The sequence below is a fragment of the Phragmites australis genome, chromosome 2 (genome assembly GCF_958298935.1).
Source record: "Phragmites australis chromosome 2, lpPhrAust1.1, whole genome shotgun sequence".
Classification (NCBI taxonomy): domain Eukaryota; kingdom Viridiplantae; phylum Streptophyta; class Magnoliopsida; order Poales; family Poaceae; genus Phragmites; species Phragmites australis.
This window is the reverse complement of record NC_084922.1, coordinates 32,091,776-32,109,495: the sequence shown is the minus strand read 5'-3', so window position 1 is coordinate 32,109,495 and position 17,720 is coordinate 32,091,776. Positions and strand designations below refer to the sequence as shown.

The window sequence follows — 17,720 nt, the reverse complement described above, 5'->3', positions numbered from 1 at the left end:
AGTTCTCTCAACTGCAATGTCTTCCTCAGCTCCACCAAACCCACCCAAGAAACATTGAGGGATTTTCATTCCCCAGGGGGTCAAACCACCGATGTACTTCTGTGGTGACCGTTGTAGGCTTCGCGAGTCCCAGGACATCTCCTATATGTATGGCCTACGCTTCTTCATGTGTGCCAACTACCAATATGGTAAGCCTCAACATGGACTGTATGAGTACCCACCGGTATAGCGACAAAGATCAGCCACATCTTTCCCGATTTCATGCACTGTTTTACTAATCTCTCATCTTGTTTTAATTGTCCAGTCTCCTCCACCTATCTGTGACTTCATTGAATGGCTCGACATTGAGCAAAATGAAGACCAGAAGCGGTAGATCGACATGATCATAAGGTGGAGGAGGGAAGCTTACGCACGCCGAGAGTACGAGCAACAACAAGAGGAACTACGTCTGAAGAGACAGGAAGAAGAGCGCATGATGAAGGCAACACAGGACCATACCGCGGCTTAGGCCCGCAAAGCTAAAAGTGCAAGGAAGCAGGAGAGGACCCGTCGCGCTAAGGTGGTAAGCTCCGATGCCCTGCGAAAGGGCAAATATCTTAGTAGAGAGCATCTAATGTAACCTGGTATGTTTTCACTCTCTAAGGCATGTTATGACTAGGAGCGGCGCACTATTAGGTAAATCTTTATGCGATCCGTACATGCCACCTTTTTTTGTCATCGTGTCTTCGTGATTACAGTCCCATGTAATATTTTCCACCGTATATTCCATGTAATGTTTGTCGCCGTTTGTAACTTCATTGCCGCGTAATATGCTGCGAGTACTTCACATCTATAATTTGTTCAAAAAAATTGATTTTGCATCCTCCAAACAAAACGTAAACTAGTCCAAAATATCGATAAATTTACAACGATCCATATTTTCCAAAATATCACTATTCCATTATACCGTATTGGCCACTTTTTTACCATTTTGATCCAAAATTTGCAACATATTAATTTTAAATATTTTTCACCGAACGAATGTGCACTATTTTTTTAATATTGAGCAATACAAATGTACAATTAAAAAAACCACACCTGTACCTACCCACGCTCTTAGAGGGCGGTTAGCCCCACCCATCCTTTTAGAGGACGGTAAGGGTTGTCCTACCACCGTAGCACTCCTTACCGTTCTCTGTTGCAGCGCTTTTAAAGGGTGGCAGACGCCTATTTTTGCAAACATTACCGTGAGGAGTCTATTTATTTAATTTTTTAATAAAAATATATAAAAAAAAACTCCGCTAGCTCACGCATGTAGTAATTCCTGGAGCCCAATCTCAAGCAGCCCGCCCAACAATTCAGGCCTGATGGACTAAACAGATTGGGTCTCCTTCAAGCCCACGTCCCAAATTCATCTCATCTCCCATTCCAAGGCCTTAAGGCTCTTTAGGCCTGATGGACTTACCATCCTGGGCCTATGCATAAGTTTTAGTCCACCTCCTAGCCTCCAACCTATTTTAATTATATTTATTTAAAAAGTATACGTAGAATTTAAATTATTTTTTTTAAAAAAATATATTTATAATTTTTAACAATTGTTAGGATCTTAAATAAATTTTAAAAATTTAGAAAAATTTACTAATATTAATATAAAAAGAGTATTACAAAATAACTCATTTTTTCACCATATAATTTAGGGTTAGAAATAATTTTAAAAATTAGTGCATCATAAATATTAGTGATTTTTTTTAAATTTTTAGAAATTTATTTGAGATCCTAACAATTGTTAGAAGTTATAAAAGTAGTTTTTTTAGAATTTTAGTTTAAATTTTACACATAATTTTTAGTTAAATCTAGTTAAAATAAGTTGTACATTAATTATAAAACACGTAAAAAAATTTAGGATTTTTGAGAGTTTTGTATTAAAAAAGGTGCGAGAAAACTGTGATTTTGAGGAAACACTTCATAACCGCTAGAAACTGAACTCATCTCCAAGTCGCCTTCCACAAAGCCCGTGACCTCGGATTTCCTCTAGGGGTCGTTGGCCTCTTCACTCTTCTCCTCTCCTGGTGCTGGAAGCGCAGATCCATCCGGACCTGGGCTTGGTTTCTTCTTCGATTGGTACGTAGGGTTCTTCGGATGGATACCCCAAACCGTCCATCTTGTGGCGATTTCCTTGCTGCGTAGTGGATTCCTAATGCCACTTCGTTTTTTTCCCGCGTCAAGTGGCGAGCGACATTAATCTGAGATGGCGGATTGAGTTGCTCTGCAGGGGAACCGTGGATTGTTGAGCGGGCGCCGTAGCGGATATGCAAAGGATGGGGGATTTCAGGCTGCCTCCCTTCTTCAACTACCCGCCTTACTTCACGTAATCCCTCCTCTCTTTCGCTCTATCTCCGCCGGCCTTTCCGCGCAGTCCGTGCTGTCAGCAATAATGCCACAAGCAACATGTTTCTGATTCTGCAAATTTGCAGGTTGTAAGAGAAATAGGTTACTTTGAGATGACGTTGAATTGGTGATGTGTTTAGTCTTAATTAGTGTTTTCAGGGCCAAGAATTCGATAGAAATTTGTGCTTCTAAGTTAAGGACTATGGTGGTTTAATGAAACGAAACAAGTACTTGCTTCTGTGCTTGCGTAGTGGATTGGTTTCGCTAGGAATAGGATGATGGCATATTGCTGGTGCTCGTTTGTTGTTTCTGAGTTTTCAGTTTCGGGCATACACCATCCATCCGATTCCTACATATTGGTTTCTGAGTTTGTGTTTTTAGTTTGCTGGAGAAATTACACACTACATAAGTGGTTTGCGATTACACTTTTTTAGTTTGTCCTCCTCTAGCAAGTGAAATTGGTGCTAGTACCGGGGATATTATATAAATATATAATCTTGTGAGGATATTCTAAATTTTGTAAGCTTCTCTAATATCTGCTTAAGGAAATTCTTCCCCTGTTTCTTTAGATGCTTGTAAATAAGGTATGGCAGGGCATCTTATCGACTATGACCAGTAATCATGTCCATACTGTCCTGTTCTTAGTGAACATCTGAACATTTATCCAGAAGATGTACACGAAGATTGCTAAAGTGCATCTTCATGGTTATGCACTTGTTGATTTAAAGTTAGTGTTTTTCCAAGAATGAAAAATTAACACAGTATGACATTCCCCAGCTAAGAATGTACATGGCTCAGTAAATGCAAAAATTAACCTATCTGAACCAATATTTTGTTGTTCTTGAAAAAAATAATATTCTGAAACAAAATTTTCTTTTTTGGATGTCAGTTTCCTATCATATTGGTACTCGATGTAGATTTGTGATGTTTTGGCATCATATTGGTACTCGATGTAGATTTGTGATGTTTCGGTACTCATATTGTCGTCCACTGGATGATACATCTCACGTGTTTCAAGAGCCTATTTGTATCGATTGATGAATTACTGCATTTATTTGCTTTATTTATTACCAAACTCTCCCTTCACTATATTTTCAAATATCTCTACGAAAAACTCCACTAGAACCTGTTTTCAATCATTCTTTAAAATATCAGAACAGGTAACTGTAGAATGCTAACATGTATCCTCAGTTTGCAGCCTGTGCGTGAAACACGGGAAAAGCAAGTGCAGTTATGGAAAGATCTGATACTTGATTACTGTAAAAGCCAAAAGATACATATAATCTCCCTGGAAGAAGATTTTCCCTTGTTCTCCAATCCAAAGATCGAGAGTAATATTCCTTTATCTTATTCTTAAGTTTTACATATTACTTCTTGCTATTCAGCCAAAACATGTTTTATTAGAGTAGTTGTAAAAATCATTTGGTTCTCTGAAAATTTAAGCCGACCACTGTGGCATGATGATAATTTGTAGAGAGGGCTTATCATGAAGCATTTTGAGCCTGTTGTACTAATTTATATGTTATGGGCGCTGATTATGGGTGACACACTGGCCCAGTTCCGTCCATGACATTATACATGTAAAATTATTCCACTAGACTAAATTACTATATTTTTGTACACTGAATTTATGGGCTTTGTGTAATGCAGGATCTCTTAGCTTTGAAGCAAAGGAAGTGTTACTAGCAGCTCTTGTTAATGAAGGTTCTTCTGTACACTGTTAAATAAATTTTAGTCAAATTTTATGGTAAATTTATGCAGTGTGGTGTAATGTGGCTTTATGCTCATCATTTGTTTAAATTCATGTTGAAACTGCAGGACGTGCGGAGTGGATGGACAAAGGTCACAAAAAGTGCCTTGTTCTTTGGCTACGGATACAGGATTGGGCCAATTTCATATTAAACTTTGTAAGACTTCCTTTTTTATTCAACATATTTCCTAAGAAGCTATCTGTTTAACATTTCTCTTTGCCTTGTGTTTGTAGGTAAGGGATAATGGTTTGGAAGTAATGACTATTGAAGAAATACGCTATGGAATTGATACACGTGGAACTGGTGAGTTTCAAAAACTTTAGCATTAGATATGCCATTGTCTTGAACATAGTTGTTACGACGGTGTGGCGAGGTGCAACAACCCACTACCTTCACAACTTTACAACGCTATGATGCGCGGCGTGGTGGCGCCATACACACATCAGCGTGGCGAATACACACATTTCAATACTTTTTCTAGATACACATTATCTCTCAAAGTATATATAAAAATGAAAGAAAAAAAAGAAAAAAAGAGAATACACAAATTTGGCCCATGTAAACCAGCCCAACCCACTAATTTAGCCCATGTAAGTCAGCCCACCCACACTCTTCTACTTACCCTACCCCTCCGCCTCCTCCCTCCCACGCCACCTCCTCCCTCCCCGCGCTACCTGCTCCCACTAGATCTGCATCGAGCACGGGCGGCAGACGGAGATCCAGACGAGAGAGGCGGACGTCGGACGGAGTCGGCCTCGATTATACAGGTACCCTTCTCCCTCTCCCTCTCCCTCTCCCTCATCTACCACAACACCTAAAAGCCGTGGCGTCCCTGTGGTGAGATGCTGTTCTCCGCCACGCCGATATATCGGCGTTATAGCGACGATATCCCGACGCCATGACAATTATGGTCGTGAAATATCAATATATCTCAACATATTTTGTCACTTGCCTCACAGCAGCTTGAAGTAAAGACACTTTACGATGTTTAGATATTTCATTTATACACTAATTGTGCTTCAGCAGGAACACTATTAAAACACTAAGCATATACTCCCTCCAGTCACAAATAAGTGTCATTTGGACATCGACCTGGTCCTCGACACAACTTTGACTACTAATTTTTGTTGTAATATATTTATAAAACATAGTAGAAGTATACTATTATGAAAGTATTTTTGGAGACAAATCTACTCATATTATTTTCAAATATTCAAACCCAACGCATAAAAAGTAATTTGTAATCAAAGTTTGGAATGGTTGATTGCACACAATCCAAAACGACATTTATTTGTGACTAGATGGAGTAGCCCAAAACAAAGCTGTTTTTATGCCGCCAGAAGTATGTTGCCATATTTGATTTATTTCTTTTGTATGGCCTCTGTTACAGAACTTGCGGGAATCGATCGTGGTGTTCTCATGCGGGCTTTGCGGCTGTTGGAACAGAAGGGCAAAGCTGCTATCTTTAAAGGCACTTCAGCTGATGATGAAGGCGTAAAATTTTCTGTCTAAATTTTCAGCAGTCCTCAAACCAGTAGACCAATAATCTTCATCAGTGTCGTTGAACATGACATATCCCTGTATAGCACTATGCTGATCACACCCTTCCCGCATACTTTGTTAAATGCCCTATTCATCACTGCCTGAGCTGCTGTTGTAAACAATGACCATACCTACAGAACGTCTATTGTCTGGCAAGAGAGTTGAATTGTTCTTGCCTCTTGTGCCTATTAATCCCTCTGTTATTTAGAACGTCTATCGAATCAGAGGTATTTAGAAAACAGGCGTATTTGGATTAGGGTTGTTTGAAATGGAAAATGTTTTAGTAATTGAATCATACAGATAAAAATTCGTGTGTGGTTGTTTGGAGCAGGAACAAGCTCCTAGAATTCATGCGAATTTCTTGTATATGGCTTCCATTCCTCGTAGTTCTTGTAAAGCATGCATCTTCTGTTACTCCCCCCCCCCCCCCCCCCAATTGTATGCAGCCTCCTACGTAACTGTTACAGTGACTTCTTCAGTTCTTCTAGATCACTAGATGCAAAAGATGCTAACGTTTTCATTGCTTTTCCCGTGGAGCCACACTCGTCTAAAACGTTGTTAGGCACCAGAACTCGAGAACCTTCCAAGAACCGAGTTGTCGATCGGCCAATTCACAAAAGAAAACCGATTCCTCTCATCTTCCAACGAAGCTGCTGGTTGCCTTGAATGATAACTGTATCAGCCGTCCAAGCACAAACTGGGATCCACTGCAGCAACTTCCTCACGCAAGAATTCGATTCTTCCGTCCTGCCACTGACAGGCAGGCCACGAGGAATCAATCAGCAGAGGCTGTCCCAGTCAAAGGAATCTGTGGGCGCAGCAACATTTGATTTTTTTCCTCTTTTTCAAAAAAATTATTGTTGCGATTATCAGCAACCATTCGTGGCCAATCTTAGTCTTCATTATGTCAGCTTCATGCGTATCTGCATCCCCATCGGTTAATTTATTGTTGTCTAGAAAAGAAAAGAAGGACGAATAATTCTTCGGGCTCATGAGCAGCCAGCCGCTCGTATGAAATGGAGCCCAGTGGATGGCATTTCGTTTTGATGCCGTCCGCTTTCACTGGGCCGCCCTTGTTGATCAGCCATGGTATTTGTATCGCGACTAAAGGAAGGCCCCAAGAAGCGATGATACGATTAAATGGAATAAATAAAGCCAGCACGCAAACCTCTAGCTGTCTAGCAAGAGAGCATAGGGGCGGTACACATATACCCTTCTCCTGGTTCCTTTCCCCAACTCCAGCTCCATTATTGATCCTTGAGAAGAGGTGGAGGAGGCAGGAGCGAAGAAGAAAGAGAAGTTCTTTAGTCAGGCAGGTAATCTTTTTCCTAATCTCGGGCCTTCTCTAATATGCTCTAAGCCTAAGTTCTGATTACACCTGATTGATAGTTTCTTTAATCTTGTTTGGTGCAAAAAGGAGGGCAAGGAAGGGGGGATGGCATCAAAGAGGATTCAGAAGGAGCTCAAGGATCTGCAGAAGGACCCTCCTACCTCATGCAGTGCAGGTCCTATTGCTTTCTTTCATGCTTGCTTTTGTGTGGTTTTTACATTTTTAGCCTAACCCTTGTGTAGGAGTCAGATTCTGTAGACACATGCTTCTGAATGGCTTCTTGTTCGCATGCTTGCCTCCTAAAGGAAAACTGTACCTGATTGATAGGTTCGTTGGTGGGTCAAACACTAGAAGAGGAAGTAGATATGAGAAATTAGGTCGTTATTGTTATTACATGGAAATGGATTGGTTCCATGCTCACTCTTGGGTATTACATCGTTGTTGGCAAGCTGCAGGAGTGGGCCTTTACTTTGTTGTGCAATTTGTTAGATTTTAAAGGGTACTTTTATCTCAACGGAATGGGATTAATCAGGGACATTTGGCGTAATGCCACATACTTGTTGAATTGTCTGATTTATCCACCGAATAACTGATGTAACGAGTAGTTAGCAACATAAACATTGATGGGGATACTATGTTTACCCTGAGGAATATCGAGCATGCAAGACTCATCCTTTTCATGCTATCTAGCTTTAGTTCTAGATTAAGTTGTTCATCAAAGGATATGCTGGCGTAGTCATCGGAGCACACTAAGTTATATCAAACAAGTATTTTTCTAGTTCGACACATCATTCAACAGTGTGATGTAGAACAATGAAAATGTCAAGTCTTTATAAAAAAATGATTATTATGTCTTATCTATGGATAAAACTAACTAGCTATTGATCTTACTTTGTTTTGAATAATATATAACAAATTTGAATATTTAAACTAGCTACACCCATGCTGTTTTCTATAGATAATATGTCAGTCATTAGTATAAAACTGCAGTATATTGTTCTAGAACCCTAGTTCTATTCAATCTGCTCAGAGGTTCAGAGGCATCCTCTTGTTTCTTTTCAGTTCAATTGATAAATCAATCTTTTAAGTTGATATGTCTTAATTACACTATATGGTTGGCATGCTCAAATCGGGACGCAAACTATATTGGGAAGAACCATGATTATCAATTTTCCTTTTTTTTTTTTGATTGTGTCGGAGTGTCACGTCCGTGGGGAAGTGACCGGATTGGATAGGTGTGGGAGGTGCTGGCCTGTCCTTGGCTGGTTTCCTGCCCGTGATGTGGTCTGGGAAGATGCTGGTTGGCGTCGGCTTGAGTTGAAGAACTCGGTAACAGCAGGGAGGTGAGAAATCAGCAGCAAGGAGATGAGGAAGTAGAGAACAAGGATGTGTTGTGGATGCTTTCGTCGGAAGGACCTACCGGCGTCAGCGTCTAGCGACTCACGCGATAGCATGAGACGGTGTGGTGAATCAAAGTGGTTGAAGCGGCATTATCAAAATGCAACAACATGCGCACACAAGGTGATGAGTTAGGATTTGCTTAAGTTCGTTTAGGAGATAGATTTCCTTTGTTAGATGGTTGTGACCCTTTGATAGTTGATTGTGATCCTCCGTTAGGGAGGTCGGCGCCTGGACTATAAAGGTTGCCGAAGGTGTGCATGATTGCAGGAGGAAAAAAGAATAAACTCCTTGTGTCGGCAAGAGCTGACCTCTGGCCGTGGCGTAGGATCTATCCTGGCACAGTGAAGGAGACAGTTCTTCGTTGACCTTCCCTCGATATCCTCTGCGTTCCAACCCTCAATCTCATCTTCTCCTCCGTTCGCCCTTGCGATCTCCTCACCAATCACGCCACATCAACTTGGTATCAGAGACATCAGATGAAAGACTAGATTGGTTTATTGCTTGATTTCTTGAAGTGGGGTACGACTGCTCTTTATATCCAGAGCTTGGCCGTCTCTAAACCGACTAGGACTCGGGTCCTAAACAAACTCTATCTCGAGTCCTCCTTGATTACAACTCATCTCTTTCCATTTACTGACTCTACTTCTTCTAGCCGAATTCAATTTTGCTAACATATCTAACTCTATCTTCTCAGCCGAACTAACTCTACTAACCCATCCTAATTCGACTGACCTTTTGATCCTAATCCTAAACTGGCTCATTTATTGGAACTGACTATGCTAACTTATCTGGTAATACCATACATAACATGGAGCTTGGTGACGCTCCTGATGCACCATGGACATCACTATACACGGAAAAAGATTATGGTTTTGGAGTGCATATGGATCACAGTAGAATTATGATGATATATATATATCTCTTAAACTGTTCACTTGAATTAATAAGCTTTCAAAAGTTATTAGAGGAGGAAGCTGTCCTTGCAATTGCTCTGGTCTGCACATAATAAACTCTGGACTAAAACCAAGGCCTAGTTAGACAAATATTGCTTTATCGTCTTTCTTCGGTGCCATTTCTGTTTCCTATCAAATCTGCAGGTTTAGGCCATATGCCCATTAGATAAGATGGTCTTAGTGCAGTGTGTAACCTAGCATTTTCGTTACTCAAATCACATACCTTGTTGTTGACAACATAATCTTATTTGCAGGTCCTGTAGGTGAAGACATGTTCCATTGGCAGGCAACAATAATGGGTCCATCTGATAGCCCATATGCTGGTGGAGTTTTCCTAGTTACCATCCACTTCCCTCCTGATTATCCTTTCAAACCACCAAAGGTACTGTAGCTGATTAAGTATTTGAGCAATGATCTTGTCAATCCTTGTTATGTGCACCTTTTCTTATAGTTATTATTTTGCACTTGTATTTTGTTTAAACAGGCATATGCATAAGCTGATTTCACATCATAGGAACATGACTTCGGCATATGGGCTTGACATCCGTAGTTTAGTACCTTGATAAACCATGCATTTTTACACAAGTGGATGTGTCTGCATTTATTGTGTACATAATTTTTGTTAAAACCTTCTGAAGAAATTGAGAGTTTTTAGGGTGTTTTCAGAAGTTGATGCATACGAGTTGTGTGCAAGAGCTTATTGGTGAGATGCCATGCCACTAAGCACACTTGCTGAAAACAATGAATGGTTTAGGATGAACTCTAAGAATCAAAGCCATTCCATATAAACTGGTTTCCTGTGGTAAAATATCGGAAATCAACGTACTTAATATGATTTATATAAGCTAAGGCTTGGTTAGATTCTTATATATCAACTATCAAGTTGCGATACTTTTGAACAAGGATAACTGCACCGTGATAGTTCAGAGTTGTTTTTATAGTTTTGGTATCTTTGCAGTGTACTCCTTCCATTTTTCTGGATTTTGGCAAAGTGCCAATAATTCTTCTGCAGTTGTTTGTGTTCCCTTTTTACACACTAAAGTGCTCATCTACTTATTATGAAGGAATAAGTCCTCAATCTACTGCAAGTGCTTATGGTTTGTGGTTATCACAATTCATGTGCAAGCTTCAAACATTTAAAGTCTGAAATTCATCCGCCATATCGAATTTCCACATCCTTAACATTCAAAGTCGACAGATTCCAAAGGGCATGACCTGTATGCTATGCAATGTGCAGGTGGCATTCCGTACCAAGGTGTTCCATCCAAATATCAACAGCAATGGAAGCATTTGCCTTGACATCTTGAAGGATCAATGGAGTCCTGCGCTAACTATTTCCAAGGTTGGTATTCGCATGTAGCACGAATTTCCTTAGTTGCTCCTTCCTATCAACATCTTTCTTCTATTCTCTTTCAGGTGTTGCTGTCCATCTGTTCACTGCTTACTGACCCAAACCCTGACGATCCTCTTGTTCCTGAGATCGCTCACATGTACAAGGTGGACCGGCACAAGTATGAGAACACCGCGAGAACCTGGACCCAAAGGTATGCCATGTAAAAATCGGATCTTCGGAGTCTGAAGCTGCTGCGTTATGTTACTTGTCGTGTTTCCCGTGATTGTGTGCTGTATGGATCGAATTGGGTCATTTGCAGTGCACTGTGGTGCTGACTGGTCTATTGTGTCATTTCAAGCAGTAATCCTGAATGTCAAACTGGTGTTTGGAACGTGTTGCGTTGGATAATGCTGCCATGCGAGTCAATGTATGCGATGCAGCTGTTCCTTGTTGGAAACTTAAATTGTTTCCTTGTCATTCTCCCCTGCTGCTCATTTGCTGTACGCCCTGCTAAAATCGTAAGCTTTTCGCTGCCTGTGCTGCTTTGCGCTGTGCATGATGGTAGACAGGAGCCCGTTGGTTTCAAAACTCCAAAGTTGTGGTTAGTTCAAGAGAGTAGCTGAGGTTACCAGAAGTTTTTTACCTGAAAATCCAGGGGCTCGAGATGCTCGCTGTCTTCTGCCCGAGCACGCTGTATCCATTCGTTTTTACCAACTCCAATCGTGCACAGCGCGCGCCCATTTCACATTTCGCTACTAATCCAGTGAGTGGACATGACCGTATAGTTCAAAGCTACAATGGGAGAACAAGGAGAGAATTTAGACGCGCTTTTACCTCGTTCCCTTCAATTTTAACGGACAGATTGTCGCGTGAGATTTTGCTGCTGTGTAGGTTTACCTTTACCTAGTTAAATCCACTCACATCTATTCAACTCAAATGCCCAAATGTGCAACGAAAACTGAAGAGAGCAGTTGCCATATCTGGCCGTCCTTTCACCGAAGTTTTGTTCATGCAGGTGAGCCACTCTGACGACGTTTGTTACTGCTACCGGGTGCTTGTTTCTGACTTCAGTTCAGCCGGAAAATTAAAAGCAAACCAATTCAACCTCATAGCTTGTTCCAGACTTCATATATGGATGTTAAAGCTAATCACAAAAGGGCCAAAAGGCGTCAACTACACAAGCCCTACCCAGGCCATGCTTCTGGCGACTCAATTCGCGAGTGAGAAAGATAGAGATGGACACGCAGAGCTGCTTGCATCCGCGAGCTGCAGCCTTGCGAATGTGGCAGTGCCTGAGCAATAATACCGGAGGCAACGGTGCTGCTGCTGGCTGCCCAACGAGCAAGTGGGACACCGCCCCTCCGGATCCCACGCCTTCCGCGCGCCGGCGATCGTGCCGTGGTAATAGTCACTGGTTCCTCTAGCGCTTGCTTGCTCGAATGATGATTATCATGTCGGTTCGGGAAATAATAATACATCGATGATTATCATCTTACCATACCAGGTTTTAGCTAGGAAAATACTCGCTAGCTTTACTCTTTTGGTAGGCAAACTACTAGTTTTTATTTATTCAAGGGAAAACTGCAAAAATCCACCTACGAGCCAGGAGGTTTTCATAAACCCACTTGCAGGTTGTTTTGTATTCACACGTGCAAATTGTTTCATGTTTTCAAATCCCCTCTGACTGCGTTGATTGTCTACGTGGTGCTTGCATAGATACTTGTGGTGTTTTTGCGAGCTATGACCAGTGAGGACATCTTGAACGACCAATGCAGTCCTGAATAACTATTTCCAAGGTTGGTTGGTATTCTCTCTTGTGTATTGCTATTGCCTTGGTTGGCCCTTCACAGTGGGGCTGAATAATTAAATCTCATAAGCTAGCATTTGCGTTCGGTTTGCTATATATCCAGGTGTTGCTGTCCATCTGCTCTCTGCTGGCTGATCCAAACGCTGATGATCCTCTGGTTCCTGACATCGCTCATTTGTATAAGAAGAACAAGGGACAGGTATGAGGCTATGGCAAGAGATTGGACTCGAAAGTACGCCATGTAAAATCAGATAATCGTCGCCGACGTTGCTGCATCGGTCGATCATTTTAATGGACGTGTCTCATTGTGTTTGTGTGTTGTACGGATCATTTTGATTGGGTTTTCTGGGTACACCGTGTGCTGCTGTTCTTTTGTGTCACTTTCAGCCGGTTAGAGTGTAAAACTGTGTGTCATGCTTGAAACGTTTTGCGTCGAATAAAGTTGCCATGCAAGCCAATGTTGTGTTTTGTTTTCAATGCATAATTCATTATCGCAAACTTTACTTCAAAGGTTCGTTGTCCCGTTCGATGCATTGTCCTTCGCAACTTGTTTGCCCTCCTGCTAAAATCTGAAGATTTCAATTTCCTGTGCTAGCATCTCGGTCTCTTCTGTAACTCCAAACACATTTTTTTTCTTCCTAAAAATGTTCGAGTTCTCCTTTCACTAGAAAGCGTTTGGGTATAACACTAGCTTAGAGTGCTTTATCATGTAACGCTGGCCGTTGGCGCATTGGCGTCTAGTCGCCTGTTTCGCAGCCGTACGCACTCACTTGTGTACTATGCTTTGCTCTGCTATGATCGAATCAATCGATCAGTGTAGTATGCTTTGCTCCGCTATGATCGATATTCGATGCGAAGAGGAACCCGCCGTTGCTTTCAAAACTTGAAAGCTAGCATGATGTGTTCTCTTCAAGAAAGTAGACGAAGTTATCTGAAGCCTTTAGCTGTAAATCCGGTGTCGCGAGATGCTTGCTGTCCTCTGCGACGAGCACGCGGTACCCATGCGTTTCTACTGTACCACCTACCAACTCCAATCATGCACATTGTTGTGCGCTCCCATTTTTCAAGCTACGTAGTATGTTGGAAAATAAAACACTTTTATATTTAATTTAATCTATAAATAATATATGATCATAAATGGATAAACTAATATGTTTATATTATTAAAGTATAATCTAGACATGTAGATAATAGTATTACATATGTCTAGATCTACTATATTCGAAATTAGGTATAGTAGAAAATAAAGTACAAGTGACATGGTTTTTACGTAATGATCCTGTGCTATGAAGATTGCTGAGGATGTAGGTTGTATCGTGTTGACGGCATGATTGATCATGCTGACGACGCGCCGGATTTGTTGACCATGACAGCGGTCGGCACCTAAGCGACCAAGAAGACGAGCCGTGTTGAAGAACTTGAGCAGTCACATGGAGCGCTTCTTAAAAACCTTATTCGCTCTCTTCTGGTGCAAAATCTCAAGAGCGAGGGTTTCAGAGATATGCTCTTCCGGTTGTCGGTGCACGCTGATACTAGGATGGAGTAAACTACTGTCATGTCCCAAAACGCTAATCACATGATTCAGCATTCATAATCATCACGACATTATGTTTATATGTATTCGTTTGACAACTTGAATTTAAACATGTTTCATGAGTACTTGGAGATAGTTTAGAGCCATTTATGAAAACTCTAAATACCTTGGAGATGAAGAAGAATAGAAACAGGGGAAAATAGGAAATTTCAATAAAACACCCTTATCCCGGTTTGACTGGGATTCCCCACGGTCTGACCGCCAAGGGGGAGCCACGTCGGCTTGCGACGTGGTCTTTCCGCGGTCTGACCGATACTTCCCACGGTCTAATCGTCACAGCGTAGAAGTTCCACTTAAGAAAGTCGGCCAACTCTCTCTCACTCACTCTCTCTCACACTCTCACTCTCACTCTCATTCACTCCTTCACCCACACCAAGAGAGAGACCACCTCGATACCCACAACGATTGGAGATTGACGGAGAGGACTTCCTCGAGCTCCCTTAAGGCTTCCTCGAGCTCATCCCCTTCACCCTCGTTATCGGTGAAGTTTCCACGCGAGTTCATCCACCTCAAGCCCCAAACCACCCCGGAGCCCGATCTCCAAATCAGAGCTTCCATAGAGTGATCCCCTCTAATAGAAAGCTTCCATACACTAAGGTGAGGCATCCCCTGTCGATTCTCCGTCATTCTCAAGCTCGAGTTGATCCCAATGTCATTTAGACCCAAGTTTAACCCTAGACTTGGGCTTATCCATGGGGTATTTTGAATTTAGCTCGTTGAATATTGTCTAAATCACTTCCGAAGCACTCCACTAGTCCCACAGAGCATTTTAGTTTCCTTCATGGTCGAAGGCCTCGTTAGAGCCTTCACCGATGACCTCACAAAGGTGCTACTAGCAAGGTCTCGCGATTTGATCGCCGACTAGGCTGATATGACCGTCAGTTAAGAAACTCAAAACCCCAGTCGAACCCATAGTCGGAAGTTATACCATTGTTGGTCGGTCTGACCGCCATTCAGCCTGGTCTGATCACCAGAGGCCAGAACCTTTTGCATGCTGGTGGTCTGACCGCCACTTCAACAACGGTCTGACCGCTAGCCACTTCAAGATATATGCACTTAGGTTATCTTATCTGGGGTTTCAAACTTCGGAACCCTAATCATTTTGTGGTCTTTTGCAAATGTTTCCGAAATGCAACGCTCTATTAATTTTCAAGCATGTATCATATACACACACTTTTCCATCGTTTGATTATTTTTTAATGCATTCTTGATTCATTTATAGAGCATTACGCCAACGGTCCAAGCGAGTGAAGGTGACACTGATCTACCAGAGTTCAGTGAGTGTTGTGCTAGGATTATCAAGCAACCGCCAGAGTAGCAATGCAAGTATCTAAGCATACTTAACCTACTAATTTGGATCTCGTACTGTATAACTTGATAAATTACGCTTTATGTATGTTTGCATGAGTAGTGAGTCCATTGTCGGGTTCAGATGGGTAGAATCTATGTTGATGAATTACATTACTTCTACCTTGAGTTGTTGATTATCCATATCCTTGTAGCCTTGATAACATTGTTGATGTCTCACTTACAAGTTTGTTCGATAGGCTTAGCAATGCTTAGGTCATTGATAGAAGTCGAGCAATGGTTCAACCGTTGTTCGTGAGCTTAGGGCTTAATTATGACAAACACAATAACAATGATGTGGGTTGTATGAGATGTGAGGATGAGGTGAGATGTGGGTGGTACCAAGGGTAGGTCGGAGGAGGAGCTCAGATGCCATAGACGTTTGTATTGTTTAAGCACCGTCTGTCGGTGTTGTTAGCTTTATCACTTTCTGTACAACCATATATTCGGATAATGGACGAATGAGCTGAGTATCATACGCCATGCTGACGCTTGCCTTGTGGCCTTATGACGCGTAAGAAAAATAAAGGAGAAGCGAGGTGGTGGGGAGCTAGAGGTGTCTGGGATATGCTCGCGGTAACCCCAGTGCCATAGGTGCAAGTGGGTAGTTCTGAGTATAAGAAAGGTTGTCTCACGAGCCAAGAAGATGGACCCAGGTCATATGGGTAAAGTTGTACCCCCTGCAGGGTGTAAGAACAGTTTGAATTACCGTACTTTCAGTCATGAGCATGCTTTTGTCTATCTGCATCAGTCATAGAGTCGTGAATGTGGGATGTTGTGGTATGACATGTTGGGTTATGGTTGCGCTGGTTCTATTTACAGATATACTTATTATGGTTCCAGTTACATATGTTCTTGTATAATTATGGGATAGAATGATACCTATCGTTAAATATAGAAGCTCAAATGTGTATGTCAAGTTGCATTTTACTTATGAAATTTACTTAACCATGTGGCCGATTTCTTGCTAATATCTCAATGCATTCTCCTTGAAGTCAGGCTATTATATGCACACATAATGGCTTTAAGTCTTACAAATACATTCGTACTTACACTGCTCTTTCAGGTTCTACTAGTGAGGAGGAGCTCGTGTTTGGCTACTTCACACCCGTCGATATAGGTGGCAGGAATGAGTAGTGCAAACTACTCGTGTGGCGTGCTTTTGGGTGGAGCCTAAGGGCATATGGCTTCAGCTAGCTTTAGGTGTTAATAGGTATTACTTTTTTGTTGCGTAGTTTCTCTAATCTTTTGTTGTAAATTATTGTAAATAGTTGAATGCTTAAGAACTTGTAATATAATTTAATTACTCACTCTTTCTTAAGCTTTGTTGTGATGCTATATGTTAGAAAGGTATGTGTTCCGATCTTAGGCACAAAACACGTGTCAGGACTACTAGGATAGTATTCCGATTAATCATCATGGTCATGATTAAGCAAATGATCATCCTAATGATTAATTGAAATACTATTTAAACGGTTCCTCATAGCGTGGTATTAGAGTTTGGTTTAATAAAGTAGCCTAAAAACACTTAAGACGTGGGTTAGTATGGTGTCAACATCACTAAGCAACCCACTAAAGTTTATTTTTACCTATTCATGCTAATATGTATAAACTTGTAATATATGCCCATAAGTGTATTGTATTCGCATATGTATCGAAGTGAAGGTCGTGGTTGACGAATCGAATCGCTTTTATAGTTGGAAGGGTTCGTCGTGTGTGGAAAGCGGTGGCACGAACTGCTGCTGGTGCCAGACTCCTAGCGGTCTGACCGCCAGGCAGGCAGTAGTCTGACCGCCACATTGCCTGTGGTCTGATTGGCTGGTGGCAATCTGACTGCTGACCCTTGTACATAATGCGTTATGAGTTGTGAGCTAGGCTACGTTCTCGCATATGTTGCACTATATTTTTTTTATCATGCATTCTCCTTATACTATGATGCTCTAGTGTGCATCATTTGTCTTGGTTCGATCGATGACATTTCCATCAAGTCGGAGTTTAACCTTTCGCCATTATTCTTTCTATTGTCTCTAATAGGATGAGAACCCACTATGGGAGATCTTCTTGAGGGTTCCAATGAGAACAATCTTGTACCACCTCCACCGACAAGTATGGCGTATGTCTTCATGCAAATTGAACAAAACCGTTAAGCTCAGACTGCTCTCCTCGAAGCTCTCGTGCGTAACACGACCCCTCATAGAGGAGGTGAAGCTGGATGCCGGGATGACTTCTAGGATTTTCTTAGGACTCAGCTGTCCACTTTTACGCGGGTTGGGGATCCTCTCGATGCCAACCCCT

General features: G+C 41.6%; 2 protein-coding genes across 5 annotated transcripts; both read left to right on the top strand.

Annotated features, from left to right (window-relative positions):
• Positions 1-1,929: 1,929 nt before the first annotated feature.
• Positions 1,930-5,833, top strand: LOC133908399 (vacuolar protein sorting-associated protein 25-like). Of its 2 annotated transcripts, none has more exons than XM_062350410.1 (7): positions 1,930-2,100; positions 2,252-2,347; positions 3,559-3,698; positions 4,018-4,071; positions 4,186-4,274; positions 4,352-4,421; positions 5,509-5,833. In XM_062350410.1, the coding sequence occupies exons 2-7, from the start codon at positions 2,289-2,291 to the stop codon at positions 5,628-5,630; spliced, it is 534 nt and encodes a 177-aa protein (XP_062206394.1). In that variant the 5' UTR covers positions 1,930-2,100; positions 2,252-2,288; the 3' UTR covers positions 5,631-5,833. The 2 variants fall into 2 exon arrangements, with proteins under 2 accessions (XP_062206394.1, XP_062206395.1); XM_062350411.1 differs by having other exon boundaries at positions 2,206-2,347.
• A 799-nt stretch (positions 5,834-6,632) lies between these two features.
• Positions 6,633-11,154, top strand: LOC133908398 (ubiquitin-conjugating enzyme E2 5A). 3 transcript variants are annotated; one of them, XM_062350407.1, is made up of 5 exons: positions 6,633-6,976; positions 7,078-7,165; positions 9,599-9,726; positions 10,582-10,686; positions 10,761-11,154. In XM_062350407.1, the coding sequence occupies exons 1-5, from the start codon at positions 6,677-6,679 to the stop codon at positions 10,899-10,901; spliced, it is 762 nt and encodes a 253-aa protein (XP_062206391.1). In that variant the 5' UTR covers positions 6,633-6,676; the 3' UTR covers positions 10,902-11,154. The 3 variants fall into 3 exon arrangements, with proteins under 3 accessions (XP_062206391.1, XP_062206392.1, XP_062206393.1); XM_062350408.1 differs by having other exon boundaries at positions 6,637-6,976; positions 7,050-7,165; XM_062350409.1 differs by having other exon boundaries at positions 6,638-6,972.
• Positions 11,155-17,720: the final 6,566 nt, after the last annotated feature.

Bases quoted from the DNA above. Each gene is read 5' to 3' on its own strand.
- LOC133908399 (XM_062350410.1), top strand. From the start codon at position 2,289: ATGCAAAGGATGGGGGATTTCAGGCTGCCTCCCTTCTTCAACTACCCG. The intron at 4,275-4,351 runs GTAAGACTTCCT...TTGTGTTTGTAG, and splicing joins CCAATTTCATATTAAACTTT to GTAAGGGATAATGGTTTGGA. The intron at 4,422-5,508 runs GTGAGTTTCAAA...CCTCTGTTACAG, and splicing joins AATTGATACACGTGGAACTG to AACTTGCGGGAATCGATCGT.
- LOC133908398 (XM_062350407.1), top strand. From the start codon at position 6,677: ATGGAGCCCAGTGGATGGCATTTCGTTTTGATGCCGTCCGCTTTCACT. The intron at 6,977-7,077 runs GTAATCTTTTTC...TGGTGCAAAAAG, and splicing joins GAAGTTCTTTAGTCAGGCAG to GAGGGCAAGGAAGGGGGGAT. The intron at 7,166-9,598 runs GTCCTATTGCTT...TCTTATTTGCAG, and splicing joins TCCTACCTCATGCAGTGCAG to GTCCTGTAGGTGAAGACATG.